This window comes from Chelmon rostratus, chromosome 17, assembly GCF_017976325.1.
Source record: "Chelmon rostratus isolate fCheRos1 chromosome 17, fCheRos1.pri, whole genome shotgun sequence".
Classification (NCBI taxonomy): Eukaryota; Metazoa; Chordata; class Actinopteri; order Chaetodontiformes; family Chaetodontidae; genus Chelmon; species Chelmon rostratus.
The window spans coordinates 24,590,762-24,614,659 of record NC_055674.1 but is presented as its reverse complement, the minus strand read 5'-3'; the positions used below and the strand labels follow the sequence as shown (position 1 = coordinate 24,614,659).

The window sequence follows — 23,898 nt, the reverse complement described above, 5'->3', positions numbered from 1 at the left end:
CTCTAAAACCAGAATGGGAGCCAGAGCCTTTAGTCATAAAGCTCCTCTCCTGTGGAACCATCTTCCAGCTCTTGTCTGGAAGGCAGACAACCCCTCTACATTTAAAAGCAGGCTTAAAGCTTTCCTGTTGATAAATCTTATATTTAGGGATGGCTCAGACTTGCCTTGGACCAGCCCCATTAGGCTGCAGAGGGACTTCCAATGACAAACAAAGCCCCTCTGTTCTTCTCTCCCTCTCCACCTGTTTCTGTCTTATCAAGGCGTGTTGCTGACTTGGCTTCTTCCCCAGAGTCTTTGTGTTTTCTCGTCTCACAGGTTCGAGAGCGGCTGAGCCTGGACTACTGAGTTCACCTGCCGGACAACAACTTTTATTGTTATTAGCTATAATACCATTATTATTAGATCATTAGTGCCGTACTATGTTCATATACTATCTGTTATTAATATATCAATACATCACATACAAAACATATCACATAGGCATATACCATGCCATATGTACTTCGTATACCTATACATTTATTACAGCTGTCAAAACTGTGATTTCTGTCCAACCCCGAACCTTGAAACAGAAACATTGAGCAGAACCAGGCTCTGGGTGGGCGGCCATCTGCTTCGACCGGTTGGGTGAGAGAGAGAGACGGAATGCAAGAGAGGGAGGGGTCCAGGGTGTACAGAGATGCAATCTAAGTAACAGTGTCAACTCTTACATGTTTTTAACTATATGTAGTGGATGAGATTAGATTTGATAAAGCTTAATTAATCTCACAATGGAGAAATGTATTGTTAGAGAAGCTCTTCAGAACACACGGGGGGTGCATACGGCATTGGGATGTAGTATGTATATAGTATATGATAATATAGTATGTATCGCCTACTATATACATATATATGTAATATAGTAAGTATATGTACATAATAAAACACTATGGACCTAATAATAGTAGAAGTATAACTAATATTAATTGCAGTTGCAGTGGATGTCAGGCAGGGTCATGGCAGAACACATAGCTATAATCCACAATTCAGGTTCAACCACTATCCATGGTGTCATGGCTGCGAGATGAGAAAGCACAAAGACTCATGCCTTGGTAGGACACGAATGTGCAGAGGTAGACTGGGAGAGAAGAACAGAGGAGCTCTTTGTGTCACTGGGAGTCCCCCGGCAGTCAAATCCTATAGCAGCATAACTAGGGGCTGGTCCAAGGCAAGCCTGAGCGAGTCCTAACTGTAAACTTTATTGAAAAGGAAAGTTTAAAGACGACTCTTGAATGTAGAGAGGGAGTCTGCCTCCCGGACAAAGACTGAAAGAGGATTCCACAGTTAAAGAGCTTGATAGTTTTTTCTGACTCCCCTTCTGCTTTAAAAGACTTTAGGAACCACAAGTAAGTACTACACAATATATAACTGTTCGAATTTAGAAACAAAAAGTTGCAGTTGGTCATCCAGGATTTAAACCATGTTAGTGCAGGTCCCTTAATGCCAGTCTCTGTAATAGGGTACCATGGTCAGTGGTGTCGAATGCAGTACTAAAACCTAACAAGACTTGTGTAGAGACAATTCCTTTGTCTGATGCAGTTAGAAGGTCATTTGTAACTTTAAACAGTGCTGTCTGTGTGTTTTGATGTACTCTGCACTCTTCTTAAAATGAGGTTTTACTACTTTAAAGGACTGTGGTACATAGCCTGTTGACAGAGACAGCTTGATCATATCTAATAAAGAAGGGCCGATTAAGGGTAAAACTTCAGAACAAGAAATTGTCGAAATTAGTTGGTGAAGGTCAATGGGAGAAAAGCGGACTAAATATATAACAGGTTTAATAGCTATCTATGGTTTCTGTGTCTGAAGATAAATCAGTGCCTATTGAATGCAGGAGGTGATGAATTTTGTTTCTAAGAGTATGAATTTTATCATTAAAGAAGCATGAAGTATTTGCTACTGAGTGTTAATGGAATACATGGCTCAATGGAATTATGGCTGTCTGTCAACCAGGCTACAGTGCTGAAGAGAAACCTGGGATTGTTCTTATTTTCCTCTATTAGTGAAGAGTGAGAGGCTGCTCTGGCCATCAAGCTCTTTAAATCAGTATCAACCCAAGGAGCACTTTTGGCTTTAACTGTAAATTTCTTTAATGGGGCATGACTGTTGACAACTCTCATAAAAAGATCCATAAATAAATTAAGGGATGTATCCACATCGTCAATGGCACATACCAAATCCCATTTAATGTTTTTCAGTTCATTTAGAAAATTCTCCTCATTAAATGCCCTATAAGTTCTTTTCATAATAATTTTAGGACAGGCTCTAGGTAGCTTTGTTCGCCTGGAGACAGCAATGCAGTTGTGGTCACTGAAGCCAACTGTTACAGAAACAGGTGTTGAGCACATATCAGGATTATTAGTGTAAATATGATCAATTCATTTTGATGTTAAAGATCCTGTACTATTACTGGAAATTCTTGTGGGTTGATGCATTAATTGAGATAAACCACATGTGTCTGTCATAGATTTAAGCCTTTTCTTCACAGGGCAATTATCAGATAGCCAATCAGTATTTAGATCTCCCAGCCAGTGTAGCTCTCTGTTTTCTTCAGTGACTTTGTCCAGCATATTACATTAACCATTTAAATACTCAATCCTGGCACTAGGTGGCCTATAACACCTAGTACCAATTCTCTCCTTACTCATCAGCAATGCCATCGATTAAAATGTTTGTTTTCCTGCTCTGGTTTTCAATGTAGTCCAGCTTGGTGAACATTGCATCCAATCCAAATGGCTGCAACTCCACCTCCTCTGCTGCGAGGAATGTGAGTATTAATATGACTCGTGGGAGTAGCCCCATTTAGGCTGACATACTCATCATGAAAAGCGCAGAGAAGCTCTCTTCCTCCCGGACTCTGGGTTGTCAGGGGTTTGGTTCACTAATAGAAAGTCTGCCAATTATCTCTGCTGGTGTCACTAACTGAAGTCAGTGATGCCAGCGACCACAGTTGGTTGGTTTGGTGGGGGATAGCCTGAAGTGGTTGGTGATAACCCGTGGGCTTCGTTTTGGGACTATGCTTCCTTCAAACTTCCTTAGCCACGATCATAGTAGTAGCCTAACGGATCCCAGAGACGGCAGAATGGAATGTGTCTTCCACCAATTAGGGCTTATATGGATGATATGACACTGCTAACTTCAACAGTGCCATGTACCAGGAGGTTGTTAGATAAAGTCAATCAGAATCTCAAGTGGGCTAGTATGAAGATTAAGCCTATAGTCAAGGAGTATTTCAAGATACAGAGGGAAAGTAAGTGAGTGGAAGTTTGCTATAGATGGTGAGGAAATCCCAACAATTAGGGAGAAATCAGTCAAGAGTCTAGGACGGTGGTATAATGTGGACCTGAATGATGTTGAACAGGTTGTGCAATTTAGAAAGGATGTTGCAGAAGGGCTAGAGAGAATAGATAAATCCCAGCTCCCCGGAAAACTGAGGTTGTGGTGCTTGCAGTTTGGCTTGTACCCTAGGTTAATGTGGCCAATGTCAGTATATCAAGTCCCATTATCTGCAGAGAGAATGGAAAGGCTAGTTAGCTCTTATATTAGAAAATGGTTGGGTGCTCCCAGGTGCTTAAGCAATGTAGCTTTCTATGGGAAAGGAACTTTTGTTATCTGGGAGTAAGGACATGTTGGTTAGCAAAGTGGTTCCGAATCCTTCTGGGGGGAGGAAATGGAACCCAAGGACAGCAGTGCAGGAGGAAGAGGCAGCTCTTAGGCATGCAGAAATAGTAGGAAATGTTCAATTTGGCCGGGGAGGCTTGGGGCTTGGCCCAGGCAAACCAGTTTGGAACAAAGCAGGTCTAAAGGAGAAAAGAAAGCTTGTAGTGGAACAGGTGCGTAGGCAGGAGGAGTTGTTAAGGGGGGAAAAAGCAGTTGGTCAGGCCAAACAGGGACAATGGTTGAATTGGGAAGGTGTTGAGAAGAGGAAAGTTAGTTGGAGGGACCTGTGGAATATGCCGTATTAAATTTTTGATAGGGGTGACATACGATGTGTTGCCAACCCTGCAGAACCTAAGACTCGGGGTACAGGGCGATCAATCGTGCCCACTCTGCTCAGGTACAGCAAGTTTAAAGCACATTTTGTCAGGTTGTAGAATTAGCTTACCACAAGGCCGGTATACATGGCGGCATAATCAGGTGCTGAGAAGCTTAGCTGCAGGCATTGAAGAGAGAAGAAAGCAGGTGAATTCTGGAAGTTCTAGAAAGGAGAGGTTAGTTGTGCAGTTTGTTCGAGAGGGGGAGAAAAATAGAGCTGCTAAGTCAGGGAGAAGGCAGGTAGGTGGCTGCCGGGTAGGGGCTGATGATTGGCAAATGCAGGTCGACTTGGGAGGAAAGCTAGTTGTGCCCCAGGAAATAGTTTATAGTAATCTGAGGCCGGTAATATAAATAGTAATACAAACCCGAACCAGGGTTTGTATTCCCATCCCGCTTTTATTGGTGCAGTTGGTGAGAGGCAGGGGTAGATGATGGTAGATGATGGTAGATGGTAGTGCGGCAATTGGCAGTTACATGTGGCATCTAGGCCTGTGCTAGCATTGTAGCAGCTAACAGTAGCTAAAGCGGTGGTAGTATGATAGTATCTTAGCAGTATTGGCATCTAGCAGTTAACATTAACAGTATAGGTGAATCTAGCTGTATTGTCTTCTTCTGTTCCTCTTAGCAGGTAGCGGTTGGCATTTAGCATTAGCATTAGCTAAATGGTAGCATCAGAACTGACTCTGTGAAGCCGGAGTTCGCCGCCTAGCCTCCTGGAGGTGTCGTGGGACTAAGTAGGCAAAACACTGTTGAAGGGAGGTATCCACCTGATGACCCCCAGTGACATGTTAGGAATCACTGCTCTTTGGTATGTATAGAGGCAGATTAGGGGTCCAAGGTTCTTCACTGAGAATGAATCCTCTTTTTGAAGTATCTTGTGTTTAAATCAACTCAATAGAGAAATGTATCTCACAAGGCCTCTGTGTTCTATTTTAGTACAAACATCTATTAAAACAATCTCTGACAGACTGAAAGAAACCTAAAAGCCACTCATTATTATTAGAGACAACAAAGCAATTCTGGTCTTGTCCTTTTCAATGTCAGCTGTCCTCCATAGTAAGCCTTGTTCTTTTCTGTCGTTTCGGTCTGGCAGGTACAGGCTGTACAATTAATGACTGACCATTCTCTCCTTCACACCACTCTTTGAACTGCCATTGGCCTCCCCTTCAGAAAAATGTCTCAATACTACCATTCAGTTTCAGAACACCTTGTTTAAATCACTACGTAATAGTATTACACGATTTGTCATGGAAAGATTATACAAAAGAACACAGAACAGAAATATGGCCTGACAATAGTTTTGAGAAACTGGATGCAGAAAAAAAGCTGGGTTCTTTTAAAAGTCAAATCATAAAAACATAGAATTCCTGAGGCATGTCTTTGATAAGTTGATTTGACCTCAACTACATTTTGTTTCTTTTCTTCATTTGCTTCATTCTTAGAGATATTATGTGCTGTAAATAAACAGATATTGCATTGATGAGTTGATGCTTTCTTTACTTTCTCTGATATGTCAAAGTGAAACTGCAAATATAAATACACTCAAATTAAATATTCAAATAGCAAAAGAATAAAGTCTCCCATTTACCCTGAAATCTAGGCATGCACAGTTTCATTAGCATTTACTGTGATTTAGAAACAAAAGGAGTCAAAATGCTTATCACATCCTATCCCTGCTTTTTGTTGTATATTTATACACACACATATATATCTATATGTACAATTGTTTGACTTCAATTATGCTGAATGAACAATATGTAAAAAAAAAACTTGACAAAAAAAATTGACAATGATAGAATATTTTAATCAGATGGTTTGAGTTTTTGTGTCAGGCCGACCCTTTGGTTCATATTTGACCACAGAATGTACCTTTAAGAAACAACAACAACAATGGCGACTAGATATGATAGTGTTTGTGCATAGGAAGCTGAAAAAGACTGAAATATCACAGTGACATAAGTATTCAGACCCTTTACTCAGTACTGATCAGTATTCCAGTCCATGTTCCTGAAAAACATCCCGACAGTATGATGCTGCCACCACCATGTTTCACTGTTGGGATGGTATTTGGCATGACTTAGTGTCTGCTTTCCTCTAGACATAACATTTAATATTGAGGCCAAACAGTTCAATCTTGGTTTCATCAGACCAGAGAATCTTGTTTCGCACACTCTGAGAGTCCTTCAGTTGTTTTTTGCAAACTCCAGGCAGCTTTCATGTCTTTTGCACTGAGGAGAGGCTTTCGTCTAGCCACTCTGCCATAAAGCCCAGATCGGTGGAGGGCTGCAGTGATGGCTGTCTTTCTGGAACTTTGTCCGATCCCCACAAAGGATCTCTGGAGCTCAGAGTGACCATTGGGTTCTTGGTCACCACTCTTACTAAGGCCCTTCTCCCCCAAGTGCTTAGTTTCGCCGGGCAATCAGGTCTTGGTAGAGTCCTGGTTGTGCCAAACTTCTTCCATTTGAGAAATATGGAGGCCACAGTGCTCTTGGGAACCTTCAGTGCAGCAGAATTTTTTGTAGCCTTCCCCAGAGCTGTGCCTTGCAACAATCCCGTCTCTGAGCTCTGGAGGCGGTTCCTTTGACCTCATGGCTTGGCTTTTGCTCTGATATGCATTGTCACCATTGAGGTCTTTTAAAAAAGGTGTGTGCCTTTCCAAGTCATGTCCAACCAATTTAATTTGCCACAGGTGGACTCCATCAAGGTGTAGAAACATCTCAGCAATAATCAAGAGGAATGGGAGGCACCTGAGCAGAATTTAAAGTGTTGTTGCAAAGGGTCTGAATACTTTTGCCAATGTGATATTTCAGTTTTTTAAAATTCTATTTTCACTTCGCCATTATGGCGTACCGAGTGTAGACTGTACTGAGTGTGTTGCCCCGTGTACCTAATAATAATAAACGATTGTAGCATTAGGCTGCAACATAACAAAAGTGAATAAAGTGAAGGGGGTCTGAATACTTTCTGAATGCATTGTATGAGTTAGGCATTACATGACTGTTTATACCCTCAAAGAGGCTTCTGGGGAAAGTTTGTCCATCTAGAAAAGCAGTGGAACGTCCATTTGTCCCTCTTCACTTCGATGTCATGAGGTTAGGGTAAGTGGTAACTGGTAAGTTTGAGAACTCAGTCGTACTCTACAGGCTCCTCCAAATCCATCACATTCTCCTGAAGATGAAACAAAACGTTTGGTGATAAGTATAGCATATATAATATAATATAACATAATAAACTTTATTCTTTAGGGAAGAAAATTGGAACAAAAGAAAATAATTACAACAAGACACATCAACAGGGAGGAGTGGTGAAATTTCACACCTCTGACACTGCCCCAAGAATAAAAAGCAATAATTGACCTCAAAGCTCTTCAGCCTCATCCCTAGTGAACCCACTAGCCCATTTGTCCGGAGACCAATTCATTTCCACTGCACAAAGATCAGCTGAGTCTCAAGCTACACTGAGTGTACCGAAGACATCCAGGTAACTCGAAAGGAAGAAATCTTTTTCAAGGATTCTGCTCTAGTCTGCTCAGTGCCTTCATTTCTAACCTGATCAAAATTAGAAAAGTCAGAACTGTGGCAAATTCTGTCAAAGCCAACTCAAACCAAAGTCGTCACATGGGATCCAAGATGCCCGAAAATGCCAGAAGATCCAGATGAGGGAATGAGTAATGGTAACTGGACTGTATGTATATAGCACTGTAGGAGCCATTCTAAGATAAGCAAATGCAAGACACTAATTGGGTCAGTAGGGGTCACTATGCTGGGGGGCTATTAGGGTAACATGCTGTATTGTCATATTGTGTTGTACTGAAGTTCAGTTTTGGAGTCCACCAGTCATGGAAATGAACCGTAAAAGTGAGCAAATAAAATACGGCAAAGCAAAGAAACTGTAATGCTACAGTGGCAGCATTACAGCTGCAGCCCGTCAACTATCGTCATTACCCTGTTCATGCGGCCCATCACTGGCTTTAAAATAAGATATGATTAAATAAGATAAGATAAAACTTTATTTATCCCCAGCCAGGGAAATTTGGGCATTACAGCAGCAGGTATGTCTGACAGCTGGAATGAGCATGAATCCACTACTTCCATTTAACAAAGTTCTTTGCTATAATAACCTAATATGCTACATCAGTTACAACAGTAATTAAACCAGTTCCTCTCAATCTCTTTAACAATCTCATCCCATTAATGAATGAAATTAAACTACTATTTTCTGTTAAAAAGAGAAACTCAAAATAGCAGAATTAGTGCTGTAAAAATATGCATTATTATTTGAAATTATCATTATCACCGATATCCTTTGAATACTGGCTTCTATATGAGAGCTGTCTTTAATGGAATAATGGAAGTTAAAAATGTTTTCAGTAAATCATTCACCCATCCTCCATGGCTCTTGACCCAGGGGACAAAGGTTTCCATGTAGCGTTCTGCGTAGCCTTGGAAGCGTTGGGCTCCTGTGGCTGTCACCATCCGTCGTGATACCTCCATGGTGACAGCCATGCGTTGGAGTGTTGGACTAGCTGTTTGCGGCAAGGCTGGGGCCTCAGATATCTGACTGCTGCTGAAAGCATCCAGAAGATTGGCAAATGATGCATATGAAAGATGAGTTAAGTTGGAGCGCAAGAAGGGGTCCGACTGGATCTGTAAAAAGAAGTGCATTTAACAATTAAGCCAACGTTACTTAGAACAAACTATTATAGGAAAATCTAATCTCAAAGGCATTCTTAATTTGAAAAGGAAATCAGATTCATACTTGATTCAAACCATAAGCATGTTTGCTTAAAACAGAAACCTGGTTCAAACATGACACATTCCTGGTTATGTGTGTTTTAGAAAGTATCGATTGTTAGGGTTGGGACTGTTGATTTTTATCAAAGAAAAGAGTAAATTACAAATCACTGTGCATGTAAAAGCACAACTAGAGTCAGGAGTTAAAAAATGAAACTTCCACAAATTCTGTGTTTCCATAAAGCTGAACTCACTAATGCCCCATTTTTTATTTAGAGCATCACAGAGCAGCTGCAGTTGACTGCAGTTTACTGACGTTACTTCACAGAATTTATGGGTCAATAATTCCCTATATTCTGCTAAGTTCCGCTATTGGCTAACACAAAGAGCTGCCAGTGTCTGCCAAATGAATAATGCAGCTTTGCACACCTTGCGATGAACCACTACCTACCTTATTGTTGATAGAATCTCCCTCCAAAGAGAGCACCTGAACAAGCTGCCGCACCACTTCGTCTTTCTCACACACTGCCAAAAGAAAGAAAACTTTACCATCAATGAAAATGGACCCTGCAGCTCTGAGTTTGTGTGTATACTTTGCTCTTTAGGCTAGTTTCAGACTGAAAATAGCTGTGTTAAAAAGCACACTCCTTTGTGTCAGCTTGTGGCTATAGTGAGAAGATGAAATACAAATCAGATGGTCCAGTTTAGGTAATAGATCCATGAGTGTATTCTGGCCCCAGTCATCATTTAGTTGAAAAACACTACTTTCTACTGATGTATGGGGTATTATGGTATAATGCCTGCTATGGTAAAAATTATGGTAAAATGGCATTTTGTTTAAAGAATCAGTAGTGAAAGTAGCGAGTATATTAAAATCCATCATCTGTAATTCTGAAAACACTTATTCAGTGTCCATGTCACTGAAAATATCTCTCTCCACAAGAACAGGCCAGTGGTTTGGGGGCTGTTCATAATGGGTAAAAGGGCAACGGAATGTGACCTCCAACAGCCAACATCCTCCCCAGGGCCTGGGGGCAGCTACACAGTGGTCTGCTGGGGCTGTGGGAGCTCTGAGGGGGGCAGAAAAAGACTGAACAAACTGGTCATGAGAGCTGGCTCTGTCCTGGACTGCCCATTGGACTGCCCAATGGATACCATTGGGAGGGTGGGTGAGAGGAGGATGTTAGCCAAGCTGAAATCAATCATAGACAACCTCTCTCACCCTCTACATGTGACAGTGGGGGCCCTCGGCAGCTCCTTCAGCAATAGACTGCTGCATCCACTGTGTAGAGGGAACACTACCACAGGTCCTTCAATCCAACAGCTGTCACACTCCAGCATGCCTTCATGTAGCACTGTTCACAACATCACAAACCGAGTTTTTACACTTTGTTTATCATAACATTTGTTCTGTGCAACTTGTGCAATACTACAGATTTTTTATTACTTATGTATACACACTTTAGATATATGTATATGTATTTTATTATCCATATCTTACTAATGTGCAATTCAATCTTTTCAATTAATGAAACTGAACCATCCTGTTCCAGCTGATTTTTTGAATCTTTTTGTATTTTCTATTTGTTCTTTTTCTACGGCTCCTTTTTATTCTTGCTGTCTGCAACAACTACATTTCCCCGGAATAGGATCAATAAAGTATATGTTATCTTATCCTATCTTACTAGCAAAATCTGGAAGAAAAGGAAAATTTTTAAAAAGTATAGACAAAAACGAAAGACCCTAGAGTGAAACATGTGTTCTGCTACAGTTCTATACTAGTTCTAGTTCTTCTATTTCTTGTTTCTTGTTCTTCTCATTTTTATTTGTGTGAGAGCTGGAACAACTGTACTAACATACAGTGCATACTATACATACATGCTGTAAATACATACTGCATACACTGTACATACATACAGTACATATATACCGCAAATTCTGTACAATCATATATACAGTACCTAAATGCCTACGGTACATAAAGTACATATACTGTACATACATACAATTTGCAGAATTTTTGGGGACATTACATAGATTTATATTCATTTCCTGGAGACTTACCCTAACCATAACCACTACTTTCCTAACCCTAACCCCCACCCTAACCTTAACCTCAACCTGACCTTACCCTGAACTTAACTAAAGTGTTCACCCTAACATTTCATGATTTACATTATGGAGATTATGTTTTGTAACCCATTAAGAAGTGTGACTGTGTAAACAGATTTATGTCCCCACAACATGAGTAATACATGGCCACGCACACCCTCTCTCTCTCTCTCTCTCTCTCTCTCTCTCTGTCTCTCTCTCTCTCTCTCACACACACACACACACACAGTGTCCTTTCTGATTTTCAAAATAAAAGCCCAAGATAGTAACCATGGACATAAAAGCAAAGTCAGCATCAGACAGAATTTAAAGATAAAAGCCACCAACATTCATAGTATGTAAAGAGGAAGCTAGGCAATGACCTAGTTTAAAAAACTAAAAAGTAACTGTATCTCAACAGGAAGTTTAATATGAGGCTTGTTTTTCAACATAAAAGTTCCCAGTGGTCACTGTACGTTGACCACAAACTAGGGATGGACCTTATTCTTTATCATTATCATTCTTCCTTGTGTTTTTAGAGTCAAACAAAAGGTCTGTCAGAATTGCGGCTCATCAGGGCATCCAAAGCGCTGTCACCACACACATCATTTGCAAATTTCTCCTTGGTGCAACTTTCTCCTTGGAGATAAATAAAGTATCTATCTATCTATCTATCTATCTATCTATCTATCTATCTATCTATCTATCTATCTATCTAGAACTGCTTTGACTGCACTGACTGGATGCTGGTGCAACAGATCTGAATGAACTCACTGACACTGTGACATCTTACAGTAGACAAAGAGGTGCAACATCAAAAAGCCAGAGGACAGCTTTTCAGCTAACAACCTTTCGTCAGTGTGGAGGAAACTGCAGGACTTTACCAACAGGAGACCATCCCCCCACCCAGCTGAGAACCATCAACTGACCTGAATACATTTTACTGCTGGTTGCTGGCCCACATCAACACCCAACAGGTTCTTCCCACAAGCCATCACCCTGATGAACAGTTAGCTGGTTGCACGGTGTCACTACCCACCTGACACCAAATCATCCACTGACTGGCCATTTGTAATCCATTAATGTATTGTTTTTAATATGCACATTGATCACGTATTGTATATGTTGGTTATTGCCACATCACTCTTTGTATCTATTGTTTGTTTTTTATATTTCTGCACTACTTAACTTATTTTTTTTCCTTTGTCTTTTTTGTCCTCATTGAGCTGTATGTCCTTTTTTTCTAGTGCAAGTACATGAGTGCAATGTTTGAACTGGTGTCAAATTCCTTGTATGTGCACACATACTTGGCAAGTAAAGCCAATTCTTATTCTGATAATGATAGAAACAAATAACGGATAGTTTGGTGAGGCAGTAGATGCAATCACATCATTCCAGTGTTGTATATGGTGACATCATATCTTAAAATATGACACAGCCGTATTTACTTAATAATGCATTTGACAAATAAAACAAGAACCATTTTTTGTTGTAAATGTTTCCATGAAACACAGGATTCATCAGGCCCATTAATCTGATGACTCCTGTGCAGACAGAATAGAGTCATGACCATTTTGATGTCATGTGATTTGTTATGTGATCTGTGTGTGTGTGTGTGTGTGTGTGTGTGTGTGTGTGTGTGTGTGTGTGTGTGTGTGTGTGTGTTTGATTACCTGGTGATGGCTGGGCTGTGGGAGTTTTTATACTGGTGGACTTCTTTATACTGGTGGACTTCTGGGCAATCTTTTCCAGTTTCTCTGCTACTTCATTATAAAACTCAGGGGGGTGATCTATATCAACAGAGCAACACAAGTATCTTGGATGAAAACCTTCAGTCTGCCTTCAATATTCAACGTTTACCCCTCTCTACTTTAGTCATATCAAATAGACAGTATGTTCACATATACACATGAACACAATATTACAATTCAAAAGATTTTCAAAGAAAATAAAAACTCTATATTTACATTTTCCCTTTAGGTTTAGCAGCAAATAAATGAACATGTGTAGTTGTGCAGTTTTATAGTGTAATGCAGTTACTTACTGGGAGAGACAATGGTCAGCAAAGGCTCTGGTTCTTTGTCAATTGTGCAAGGCCTCTGAGGATAAGATCCATGCCTCTCTTTGTCCTTCTCTTTCTCTAACCTTAACCTGAAGAACTTGGAGATCTTTTTTCGAATCTTCTTTTGGTTCCGCTTCTTCTGCTGTCTCTTCTCACTGTCATCATCTTCTGATGTAGAAGAGGGGGATATGACATCATCCTGTGGGAACAGGTTCTCCTGATCATCATTAAGGGTGTGGTGATTCCAATGTGAGTGTATTGTGAATATTTCACTCACAGTGATCACCTTTAATCAGCTTTGATTACTGCATGCATTTACCAAATGACAAACCAATATCTTCCCAGTTATCTGGAGAGACTGACAGTCACATTAATATTATACTTCCACTACATGAGTAATGTATACTCTATATATACGGTCATGAGATATACATACTGATACAGAGAGAAATTATGTGAGTTACTGTAGGAATAGTTTAAAACACCCTATAATGCATATTACCGTACAGTATTGCGCATGAACTTGATAAAAGAGTGCGTTCATTGAATGTTCTCAACTTCCAAAAGAGTCAGTGACACCAACACATTACATTTTACATGACTTGGTATGCCAGCATGACTCGTGCAACTGGCAGTTCAATATTTGAAGGAGTTTTATAAACATATCAGTGCATTTTCCAACTGAAAAAAGCTGGAAGAAATGAACATGAACTAGTTATTTCAGAACTTTCAGTTCAGTCTAGCTCTTGTGAAGTGTTTACTTGAACAGTACTACCCTACCCTAAGTTTTTAAGTTTGAATAGTTTCTATGAATATTAACAGAGCCTGTGACTATGAAAAGCTAGTGCTCCAGGAAAACGTTCTTAGCACACTGCTTACCTCTAACATACAAATTAAAACAGCAGGCTGTGAAGCTTTTTAATCAAGTGTAGCCCCTTTATGTTACTCAGTCTTCATTATCTTCTTGGAGGAATGATGCAGTCTGTATAAAGTCAGCTATTAATGCTGTGGGTTACAAATGGCAGAAAGAGTGCAGTTGTAGAGGAACTGTCTATTTTAATGTGGTAATCTAGTTTGCCCTACTCATTGATCCTTTATCTGACTGAGGTTTGTGCAAGTAAGAATCTATTGTCCTGTGCTTCTCGGTTTTTTCTTGGATCTTTATTATCTAAACTATATACTAGGTGCTATAGTACTATATTATAACATAGTCCAGATCTATACATAACACACTACAGATTCATCTTTAACTTCAGGTGAATTGTGATTCTGATCTCAAACCTGACTTCTTTTTTGTTTTTCTAATTATTTTTTCCCATAATCATGATGAGAATGACAGACAATGACTGGCTGGGACTTTGCAGACTCGCCCCAACTTGCATCAAATTGTCATGCCTGGGGGCGGGCATTATACCGGTTTCGTCACCATCACCAGTATCACGTTTTGCCATGACTGTCACTATCTTGATAAAACAAACAATTTTGCATATTCAAAATTATGGGCTTCACTGAGGCTGTGATAACATGCAGGCAGAGGGTTATGCACATCATCATAGAACTGGAGTTGCATCCAGTAACTACTACTTTTCCTCGCTATAACACTGGCTCTGGAAGATGTGGAAGTTAATAATAATAATGAAGTTGAGGTTGAAGTTCAAGGTTGGATCAATACAAATCTCAAACTTACAACCTGTAAGTTTTGCCATTTTAATGTCGCTGTATTGTTTATTTTGCTGGTTAGCCTGTGAATTTTCCACTAGCACATTTTGTGGCTAATGTGGCTAGTAGCTTCTGTTGTAGACCCACACGCTGGAGCAATGTTGTCAAATTTAAAACTGTCAAGAGAAAATGTGTGAATGTGAAGTTTTTTCATGTGGCTTTTTGTGTAGTCTCACATAGGCAGACCTAGCGTTATTACCACACTGCACACTGCAACAAAAGCTCTGCTGTGTGCTGTATCTGTATGTGTTGCCACTGCATGTAAATGTAATTGATAGACACACCCTATAGTACACTGACACAACTGTGAAGGCAACTCTCACGAGACAATGCAAGAGCTAAGATGGTGCCCCCTAGCTGCTAGACTTCTGACTCAAACAAATTTGCCCTTAGACAAAGAATTTTTTCTTTTTATTCTTTCCTTTTTCCTGGTTGTCCCCTTTTGATTACATCTATGAATGCTACAACAGAATCTGCACCATGAGCATGCATTGAAATATGAATTACTTAATTCTCAATTTGTAAAAAAAAAAAATTTAAATAAAAGAACAAGAAGCTGAACTGGAAAAAAATCAAACATCTTGAAAACATTAGTGCAAGTAACCCAACAAAGGAAACCCAGAATGAACTAAGAAAGTATAAATTCCAAGTAAATGAAATTATGGGTATAGTACCTAATAAAAATAATAATTCCTTACTTCTGTTTGTTCCCTGAGGTCTGACAATTTTGTCCCGCTGTCCCTGTCCACGCCTTTAGGATCTTTGTCAGGAGGACATGTGGTGTTATGAAGAGGCAGCTGCTTTATGAAATCCTTGATTCCAGTCTTCTTCCCATCTGTTGAACTGACATCTTCCACCTGAGGATCCCACCCATCCTTTGCTTTTGGTTGTGGCTTGGAGCTAGCAAGGGAAAGCATCAAAGTACACTGAACATTGGGATAGGATAGATTCAAGACAATTTCAATTCAGGGTGCTACAAAATGATCCTTGATGCATCTAGGAACTTTTACACATCAAGCAATCCACTGTCAAACTTTGTCTCTGTTTTTCACTGAATCAGAAAGTTTTACTGAGCTTCCAGTAGAAGGCGCATCAGCTCTCTACAGGGTTTGAGAGCCAGAGTGCTTGTTAAACTGAGAATGAAAAATTTAAGCTACGCTCCTGTCGGTCCATCTGGTAAATGTCTCTGGCCAACTAGATGGATGAACTGCTGTTCCCGAACAGAGCAAACACAGAGTTCTGCAAACCCACCCCCTGTGCTTTACCAAATCCTGGCCTGATGACCAAATCCCTGACACAGTGTTAAGGAAATCATGCAGTCATCACTGAGAGACTGTTTTCATAGACTGTGAAATATGTTTTATCACTATGGGAGTTTTCCTTGTTTATTCTGTTTACATCCAACCTTGTGACTGTGCTGGTGAAGGGTTACAACACCTAGCTGACCAGATAATTAACATGAAGCATACACGCCCAGACTCTGTTCTTATTGTGTTATTGTTCTTGGGGACTTATACAGAGCAAACCAGGAACAACCAAAATACAGACAGCACATTAAATATCCCACCAGTGATAAAAACACTCTGAACCACTGCCATACCGTTAAACACCTATCACTCATCCCTTGCGCAGCTTTGGGGACAGAAACTACTACTTACATTTTGATTGCAGTGATTGAACTGTTTTTGAGACTGCAGCTACAGACCTGGATGAACTCACTGACACTGTGACATCTTATAGCAGTTTTTGTGAGGACATGCGTTTGTTAACTAAAACCAGGATACACCCTGAAAAATGTATGTGGATACACCACATAAAAAATAATACAGGTTAATGACAGCAGCTGTACTGTAAGATCAGCTATATTGCCAGTTAAATTGAGTGATGACAGAAAAAGTTAGATGAAAACACTAGGAAGCAAGTAGAAAAACATTATACCCATCACCACCTAAACACAGTCTGTTCCAACTTTTCCCCTCTGGTAGGCACAAAAGACCCGACAGTTTCTTCCTGCAGGCCATCACTCTGATGAACTGTTAAATCAGTCATACTGTGTCAACAACCCTCTAACACCAAAATATCCACTTATTTTCATTACAGATTATAGTTTTACAGTTTAAATGTACCACTGATGTTTTACATCATCATGCACTGTCATGTAAAGCTGATTCTGTTCATAGTCAGATTAAATGATGTTGCACTGGAAGCTTGAGTCTCTGATCTAAATGTTTGATGACAAATCACATATGTTTCTCATTTTGTCTGCATCTACTACAAACTAGTTTTTTACATTTGTAGTTTCAGAAATAGGAGAGAAGAGAGGATGGAGGAAGACGGTCAAAACCACCATACATGTTGTGGTCTTGAATTCCTGTGATTATTTCTTGGTGCCTGTGCGCCCCTCCTCTCCTCTGTTTTCCCTGTGTCTCTAGTTTTCATTGGTGTAGATTGTTTGAGTTCTTTGTCTTCTAACCAGTTTGAGTTTTTCTCCTGGTCAACTTTTGTTTTTCTTAGTAAATTTTCCCATTCGAGGTGATTTTGTTACTTTTCCCGTTACGCTGATTTTTCAGTTGTTAAATCTTAGCTCTAGTGTTTTTTCACTGCAAAGTGTTTTTTTGTTACTTTTTGTTGAAAATAAAATTCCTAATTCCATACTCTGCATCTGGGTCCTGGCTCCCTCTTTGACTGAACCGTAACAATACAGTCTCCTCCAGCTGTCTGTAATCACCTATGCTCTTTTAATGCAGCCAAATTCACAAATTAGTTGCTCACATATTTTTCTATTTGTTATCAGCATTATGAATATGAAATTTGATGACAGCTCATAAATACTAAGATGACCAGCAGTTATTACCAAGCTGCTGAGCAGCAGATACAATTATTTTATAATCATCAGACATAAAAAATAATACAGGTTAATGACAGCAGCTGTACTGTGAGATCAGCTATATTGCCAGTTAAATTGAGTGATGACAGAAAAAGTTAGATGAAATGCAAGTGTGTCATATTCAAGTACAGCTAAAAAGCATCTCTTTGTTCTAAATTAAAAATCTTATGATCACTCTATGCTAAGAAAGACTTTGGTTGCCTTAAAGGATAACTTTCGTTTTTTACAACCTGGACTTTATTTGTAGCATTAAATACGACCATTTAAACACCCAGACAACTTTGGTGGCATTTGGAGTCATTTTGAAGAAATTAGCCCCAGAAGAGCGGCGCGTATATCCGTATAATGCGAGTAATTGGGGCACCCACGCGTAGCCTCTATAAACGCATAATCTGCGGCGAAACTCGTTCATATTCCAATATTTTGTTATGATATGCTGGCGCTATTCCCCTCTGAGCCCGTGGTGGCATGTTATCAACATCCAGCGTCTCTAGGCAACTACTTCTGACGTGGATGACGTCATTTTCGAGCGCTGCGAGCAACCAGCCACAACAAGGCTAACTCTGCGGCGGTCGGCTAGTTTAGCTGTAGTTTGCGACTGTTATTTTTCACAAAATGGATGAATATTTTTCCGACTCTGAGGTGGTGTACGATGACTTTGTTTACGATGGACGTCCTCACCGTTTTGAGCTAGAGTACACGGACGAGGAGCTCGTTGAAAGGAGGACGCGGAGGCAGAGAAAGGAACAGCTGGCCAAACAACAACAAACGGCTGCGTGTCCACGAGTAGACGGTAACTGGTGGTGTTCTTGTGGACAATGTTCATCGATGACAACAGAGGAGGAATGCCTCTGTTGCTCAGAGTGGGACTTGCGGCCAGGAGATACGCGTCTGGATGTGTCAATAAATGTCTGTGTCACAACACTGGAGGATTTCCGCGCAATGATAAACTTCTGTCAAACAAAACCAAGGCAAATAAACAATCTATACATGTGTGTAAGCTACTTACTCAATCGAAAGTTGCCCATTTGGTCCTGCAGGCTTTGGCTGGGTCTTCCAGTTCACTTTAGGGACTCGAAAAAACGTCTCCACCACAGCCCGGTTTATCATTGCGCGTAAATCCTCCAGTGTTGTGATACAGACATTTATTGACACATCCTCCTCTGTTGTCATCGATGAACATATCCTCCTCTGTTGTCATCGATGAACATTGTCCACAAGAACACCACCAGTTACCATCTACTCGTGGACGCGCAGCCGTTTGTTGTTGTTTGGCCAGCTGTTCCTTTCTCTGCCTCCGCGTCCTCCTTTCAACGAGCTCCTCTTCCGCGTACTCAGGCTCAAAACGGTGAGGACGTCCATCGTAAACAAAGTCATTGTACACCACCTCAGAGTCGGAAAAATATTCATCCATTTTGTGAAAAATAACAGTCGCAAACTACAGCTAAACTAGCCGACCGCCGCAGAGTTAGCCGTGTTGTGGCTGGTTGCTCGCAGCGAGCGGCGCTCGCAAATGACGTCATCCACGTCAGAAGTAGTTGTCTAGAGACGCTGGATGTTGATAACATGCCACCACGGGCTCAGAGGGGAATAGCGCCAGCATATCATAACAAAATATTGGAATATGAACGTTTCGCCGCAGATTATGCGCTTATAGAGGCTACGCACGGGTGCCCCAATTACTCGCATTATACGGATATACGCGCCGCTCTTCTGGGGCTAATTTCTTCAAAACGACTCCAAATGCCACCAAAGTTGTCTGGGTGTCTAAATGGTCGTATTTAATGCTACAAAGAAAGTCCAGGTTGTAAAAAACGAAAGTTATCCTTTAATGAATGAATGAATTAAATAATTAAGTTAAAAATTTGAGCCATTCTATGCTGTCTGTGTAGCTGACTCCAAGTTAGAGGTTACAAGAAATATGCATGATAGAATTAGAGCCAAGACAGATGCATAGTAGATGCAAAGTAAAATGCTGCTGAGACTAGAAATTACAGCATATTTGATCATTTTTTGACATCAGCGTCCTCTGAGGTAAATGGAGGGGATTGTGTAGTAACACAAAAAACAAGCCTTGACAGATTACAAAAGCAAAAGCCAAGAGAAAGTTACCTGTACTTGTTGTGATCTCTATAGACACCTCCTACTCTGCCAGGCCTCTCTGCCAGTGGGATGGAAAGGGTCCGATGGAGGAAAGCTTGGAGGACTAGATGTGTCTCAGCCTTGATCTCAACCAGGGAGATAGAAGACAAGCGGTCTGCAGTCTCTGACATCACTACCATAGGATGGAACAGAAAAGCAGTTTACTAAAAGTCATTTTCTTCTTTTGATTTACTTTAGTGAAAACCATCCTCAATACACATTGGTCCAATCAAATATGACTGGATTGTTGTTATCCTTACTGCAGCAGAGATTAAAAACAGAGCAAGTCATGTCCTGCTACACTATATTACAGTACGTATTGTAAACTTTTTTCCCTACTGTTTTTTTTCAGGTACCATACAAGAAATCAGTGTACATAGTGATTTTGTGGCAGACTTGGGCTGCGTGCGAGCAGCTCCACAGCGCTGTCAGCCAGAACCAGATATGCCCCCTCCGCGCCCTGCTGCTGATCAGTGGGGACTTCAATCACGCTTCTGTCTCCGCCTCTCTCCCAACATTCACACAGTATGTTAAGTGTCATATGAGGGACAATCCACCCCCCTCTCCCACCTTGGGTGGTCTGATCACAACCTTGTTCATCTGCTCCCCCAATACACGCCCAGGGTGCGAAAGGCACTGCACAGAAGAGGACTGTGAAAGTGTGGACGAGGAGGCTAATGAGAGACTGAGGGACTGTTTTCAGACCACAGACTGGAGCATGCTCTGCAGCTCTTATGGACATGACATCGATGGCCTTACACACTGCATCACGGACTACATCAACTTCTGTGTGGACAGCACTGTGCCAACTCGAAGGGTACGGTGCTTCTCCAACAACCACCCCTGGGTCACCCCTGAGCTCAAAGCCCTCCTGAACCAGAAGAAAAGGGCTTTGAACTCAGGGGACAGAGAGGAACAGAAGAGAGTCCAGCTTGAGCTACAATGCAGGATCAGGCGGTCCAAGAAGGATTATGGAAGGAAACTGGAGGAGAAGCTGGCCCAGAACAACGCGTGAGATGTGTGGAGAGGACTGAAGAATATCTCTGGATTTGGACAGACTGTCAGAGGGACAGCTGATGGAGACCAGCGCTGGGCGGATGAATTAAACTGCCACTTCAACAGATTTGATTCTCTCCCCACCCCCTCTGCCCACCTTCTGAATGCGCAGCTGTGAGTAAGAGGTGGTATTCTGCAGCACGGGAGCACCCCAGGGCACCGTCCTCTCACCTTTCCTCTTCACCATCTACATCTCTGACTTCCCCTACAACACAGACAGCTGCCATCTTCAGAAGTTGTCTGATGACTCCGCCTTCGTGGGCTGTGTGTCAGAGGGGAACGAGCTGGAGTACCGGCAGTCATTATGGACTTTGTGGACTGGTGTGAGTGCAACCACCTGTGCTTAAACACCAGTAAAACAAAGGAGATGGTGGTTGACTTCAGAAGGAGGACACTACCACACTCACCAGTGAACATCCGGGGGGAGGACCTTAACAATAAACTGGACTGGACCTGCTGTATGCGAATGTGAAGGACGTTTACACCTCCACCCCCCTCTCCCACCTTGGGCGGTCTGATCACAACCTTGTTCATCTGCTCCCCCAATACACACCCAGGGTGCGAAAGGCACTGCACAGAAGAGGACTGTGAAAGTGTGGACGAGGAGGCTAATGAGAGACTGAGGGACTGTTTTCAGACCACAGACTGGAGCATGCTCTGCAGCTCTTATGGAGATGACATAGATGGCCTTACACACTGCATCACGGACTACATCAACTTCTGTGTGGACAGCACTGTGCCAACTCGAAGGGTACGGTGCTTCTCCAACAACCACCCCTGGGTCACCCCTGAGCTCAAAGCCCTCCTGAACCAGAAGAAAAGGGCTTTTAACTCAGGGGACAGAGAGGAACAGAAGAGAGTCTAGCTTGAGCTACAATGCAGGATCAGGTGGTCCAAGAAGGATTATGGAAAGAAACTGGAGGAGCTGTCAGACTGTACAACTCCAATGGATAGTTATTATGTGCAATAACCTCTGTTATTCTCTGATTACAAAACATTCAAATCCACTACTGCTGGACAAAAGACGCTTTAAACTTTTACAGTTGTAATTTATTGTTCCGTTTGTGCTTATTTGTTCTTCTCTGATTATAAACATCCAGATCCACTACAGCTGGACAAAAGATGCTTCAAACTTTCACAGTTGTAATTTATTGTTCTGTTTGTTCTTATTTGCACCTTTATTTGCACCTCTATTGTTCTTGTTCTTCCTATTGTAGCTCTACTGCAGGTCATCCATTCATTCCTCCGCTGTCAGACTGTACAATCCAGTGTATAGCTATTATGTGCAATAACCTCTATTCTCTTATTATAAACATCCAAATCCACTACTGCAGGGCAAAAGCCACTTTAAAGTTTTACAGTTGTACTTTTTTTTTTGCTCCGTTTGTTCTGATTTGTTCTTCTCTGATTATAAACATCCAGATCCACTACTGCAGGGAAAAAGTCACTCAAACTCTTAAAGTTGTAATTTTTTTTGCTCCGTTGTTGCTTATTTGCCCCTTTTTCTTGTTCTTCCTGTTGTTCTTATTAGCACCCTTATTGTTCTTATTTTGCACCTTATTGTTACTATTGTTCTTATTTGCACCTCCATTTGCTGTTTCCATCCACTGTCTTCTGCTTATCTGGGGCCAAGTTGTGGTGCCAGCAGCCATTTACATTTAGACAAGGGGACACACAGTGGATCCAAAAATCACCACTAGGCAATTACTTACTTCTAAAATCAGCATAAAGATCGGCTTCATTAGTTTCTGCATGAAGTGACTAGAGTTAGGTGGTCAGAATCAGATTCGTGGTTGAAAGTGAAATGGTCTTAGCATCCCTGCATTACATACATGAAAACACAAAAGGACATAGAAGTTCAGCTCTTAACATAATAACAATAAACAACAGCAGCCCTGCTGGAGACAACGATGCCAATCGCTTACTTTCTGTTCATGTATAAAATTACCAACATTCTGGGAGAGAGTTATTAACATTATCATTAACCTACCAGAAACTGTGGAACATGTGCCATTAGTTGCAATATAGTATAGAGAGAGAGAGAGAGAAAGGACATGATGAAGAAAGGCAAAACCTCGGCCTAACAGGAGCAGGATGAAAGAGGTAGAAGAGGCAGAGGGTGTTTGGTCAGCTGAGAACTTGATTGATGGTATATATCGGACAAACTGAACGTTGTATGAGTTAACCCTATGATTTAACTCCAGAAGGTGGCAGTAATGCAATAATAAAGAAGGCCATCTGATGTTAAACCTCAAAGAAGAGGAAGAGGCGGTCGAAGAGAGATTATGGCACCGGGACGGTAACAGAAGAATCCGCACCGGCCGGCCGGACAGGACTGAAGGAACACTTCTCTCTACCTCTCCAACCACCAGGAAATGCTACCATGACTCATTGAACACACTGCTACCTGTTATGTTATAGCGAAACGCCTTCGCTTTTCTAAAAGAAACACAAGGCCTACAAAAAACACCGATTTTAATTGTGCCGAAAAGGGAAACGAAGGCTAAAATGACTCTCCGGATGCAGAATAGCTTTCATTGTTCGTACCTGAGCTGACTAGAACATTTCACTAACTTGGGATGTAGATAGTCTCCAGACAGGTAAACTCCACGAGACGTGTCTTCGTACCTGTATTAATGGCTTTCAGCGAGATTCGACGAGACTGCCGGTGTGTGGTGTCGGTTGTAGACGCGCGGCGCGGCGCGGCGCAGCGCGGTGTGAGCACGGGGAGGAGCGACGCGCCTGCCGCGGTGTGTTGTCGCTTGTAGGCGCGCGGCGCGGCGCAGCGCGGTGTGAGCACGGGGAGGAGCGACGCGCCTGCCGCGGTGTGCGCCGGACGGACACAACTTTATTATTCATCGTATTGACAGTGATTTCTCTCTGATGGGCAGCGGGAGAGTTGTTTTCACTTTAAACTATTGAGCATTTCTATCTAGAGTAGTAAGAGAATAGATTTATATTCAGAATTATCTACGCCAATTATGACAGAAATTTTAGTTTTGGTGATTTTAACTCTATAATCAGCCTCTTTTGCTTTTTTTTTTAATTGTTAAACTGAACTAAATGTTGAACTGTTGAACATGTCACCCAGCCTACTCATACCAAGCAGCACAGGACCATGTCTGCCAGTATGT

General features: G+C 41.4%; 1 protein-coding gene across 1 annotated transcript; it reads right to left on the bottom strand.

Annotated features, from left to right (window-relative positions):
- Positions 1-5,550: 5,550 nt before the first annotated feature.
- On the bottom strand, positions 5,551-23,471 carry bcl2l12 (BCL2 like 12). Its single transcript, XM_041957054.1, has 8 exons — positions 23,393-23,471; positions 19,679-19,841; positions 15,378-15,579; positions 12,943-13,159; positions 12,572-12,688; positions 9,259-9,332; positions 8,457-8,720; positions 5,551-7,242 (listed from the first exon to the last, which is right to left on the bottom strand). Exons 2-8 carry the CDS (start codon positions 19,837-19,839, stop codon positions 7,201-7,203), a joined length of 1,077 nt encoding a protein of 358 aa, XP_041812988.1. The 5' UTR covers positions 19,840-19,841; positions 23,393-23,471; the 3' UTR covers positions 5,551-7,200.
- Between the last annotated feature and the right edge of the window lie 427 nt (positions 23,472-23,898).

Excerpts from the sequence above, each read along its gene's own strand:
- bcl2l12 (XM_041957054.1), bottom strand. The coding sequence starts at position 19,839 with ATGTCAGAGACTGCAGACCGCTTGTCTTCTATCTCCCTGGTTGAGATC. Across the intron at positions 12,689-12,942 it reads GCTGACCATTGTCTCTCCCA|ATCACCCCCCTGAGTTTTAT; the intron begins GTAAGTAACTGC and ends CTGTTGATATAG. Across the intron at positions 9,333-12,571 it reads CACAGCCCAGCCATCACCAG|TGTGTGAGAAAGACGAAGTG; the intron begins GTAATCAAACAC and ends TTCTTTTGGCAG.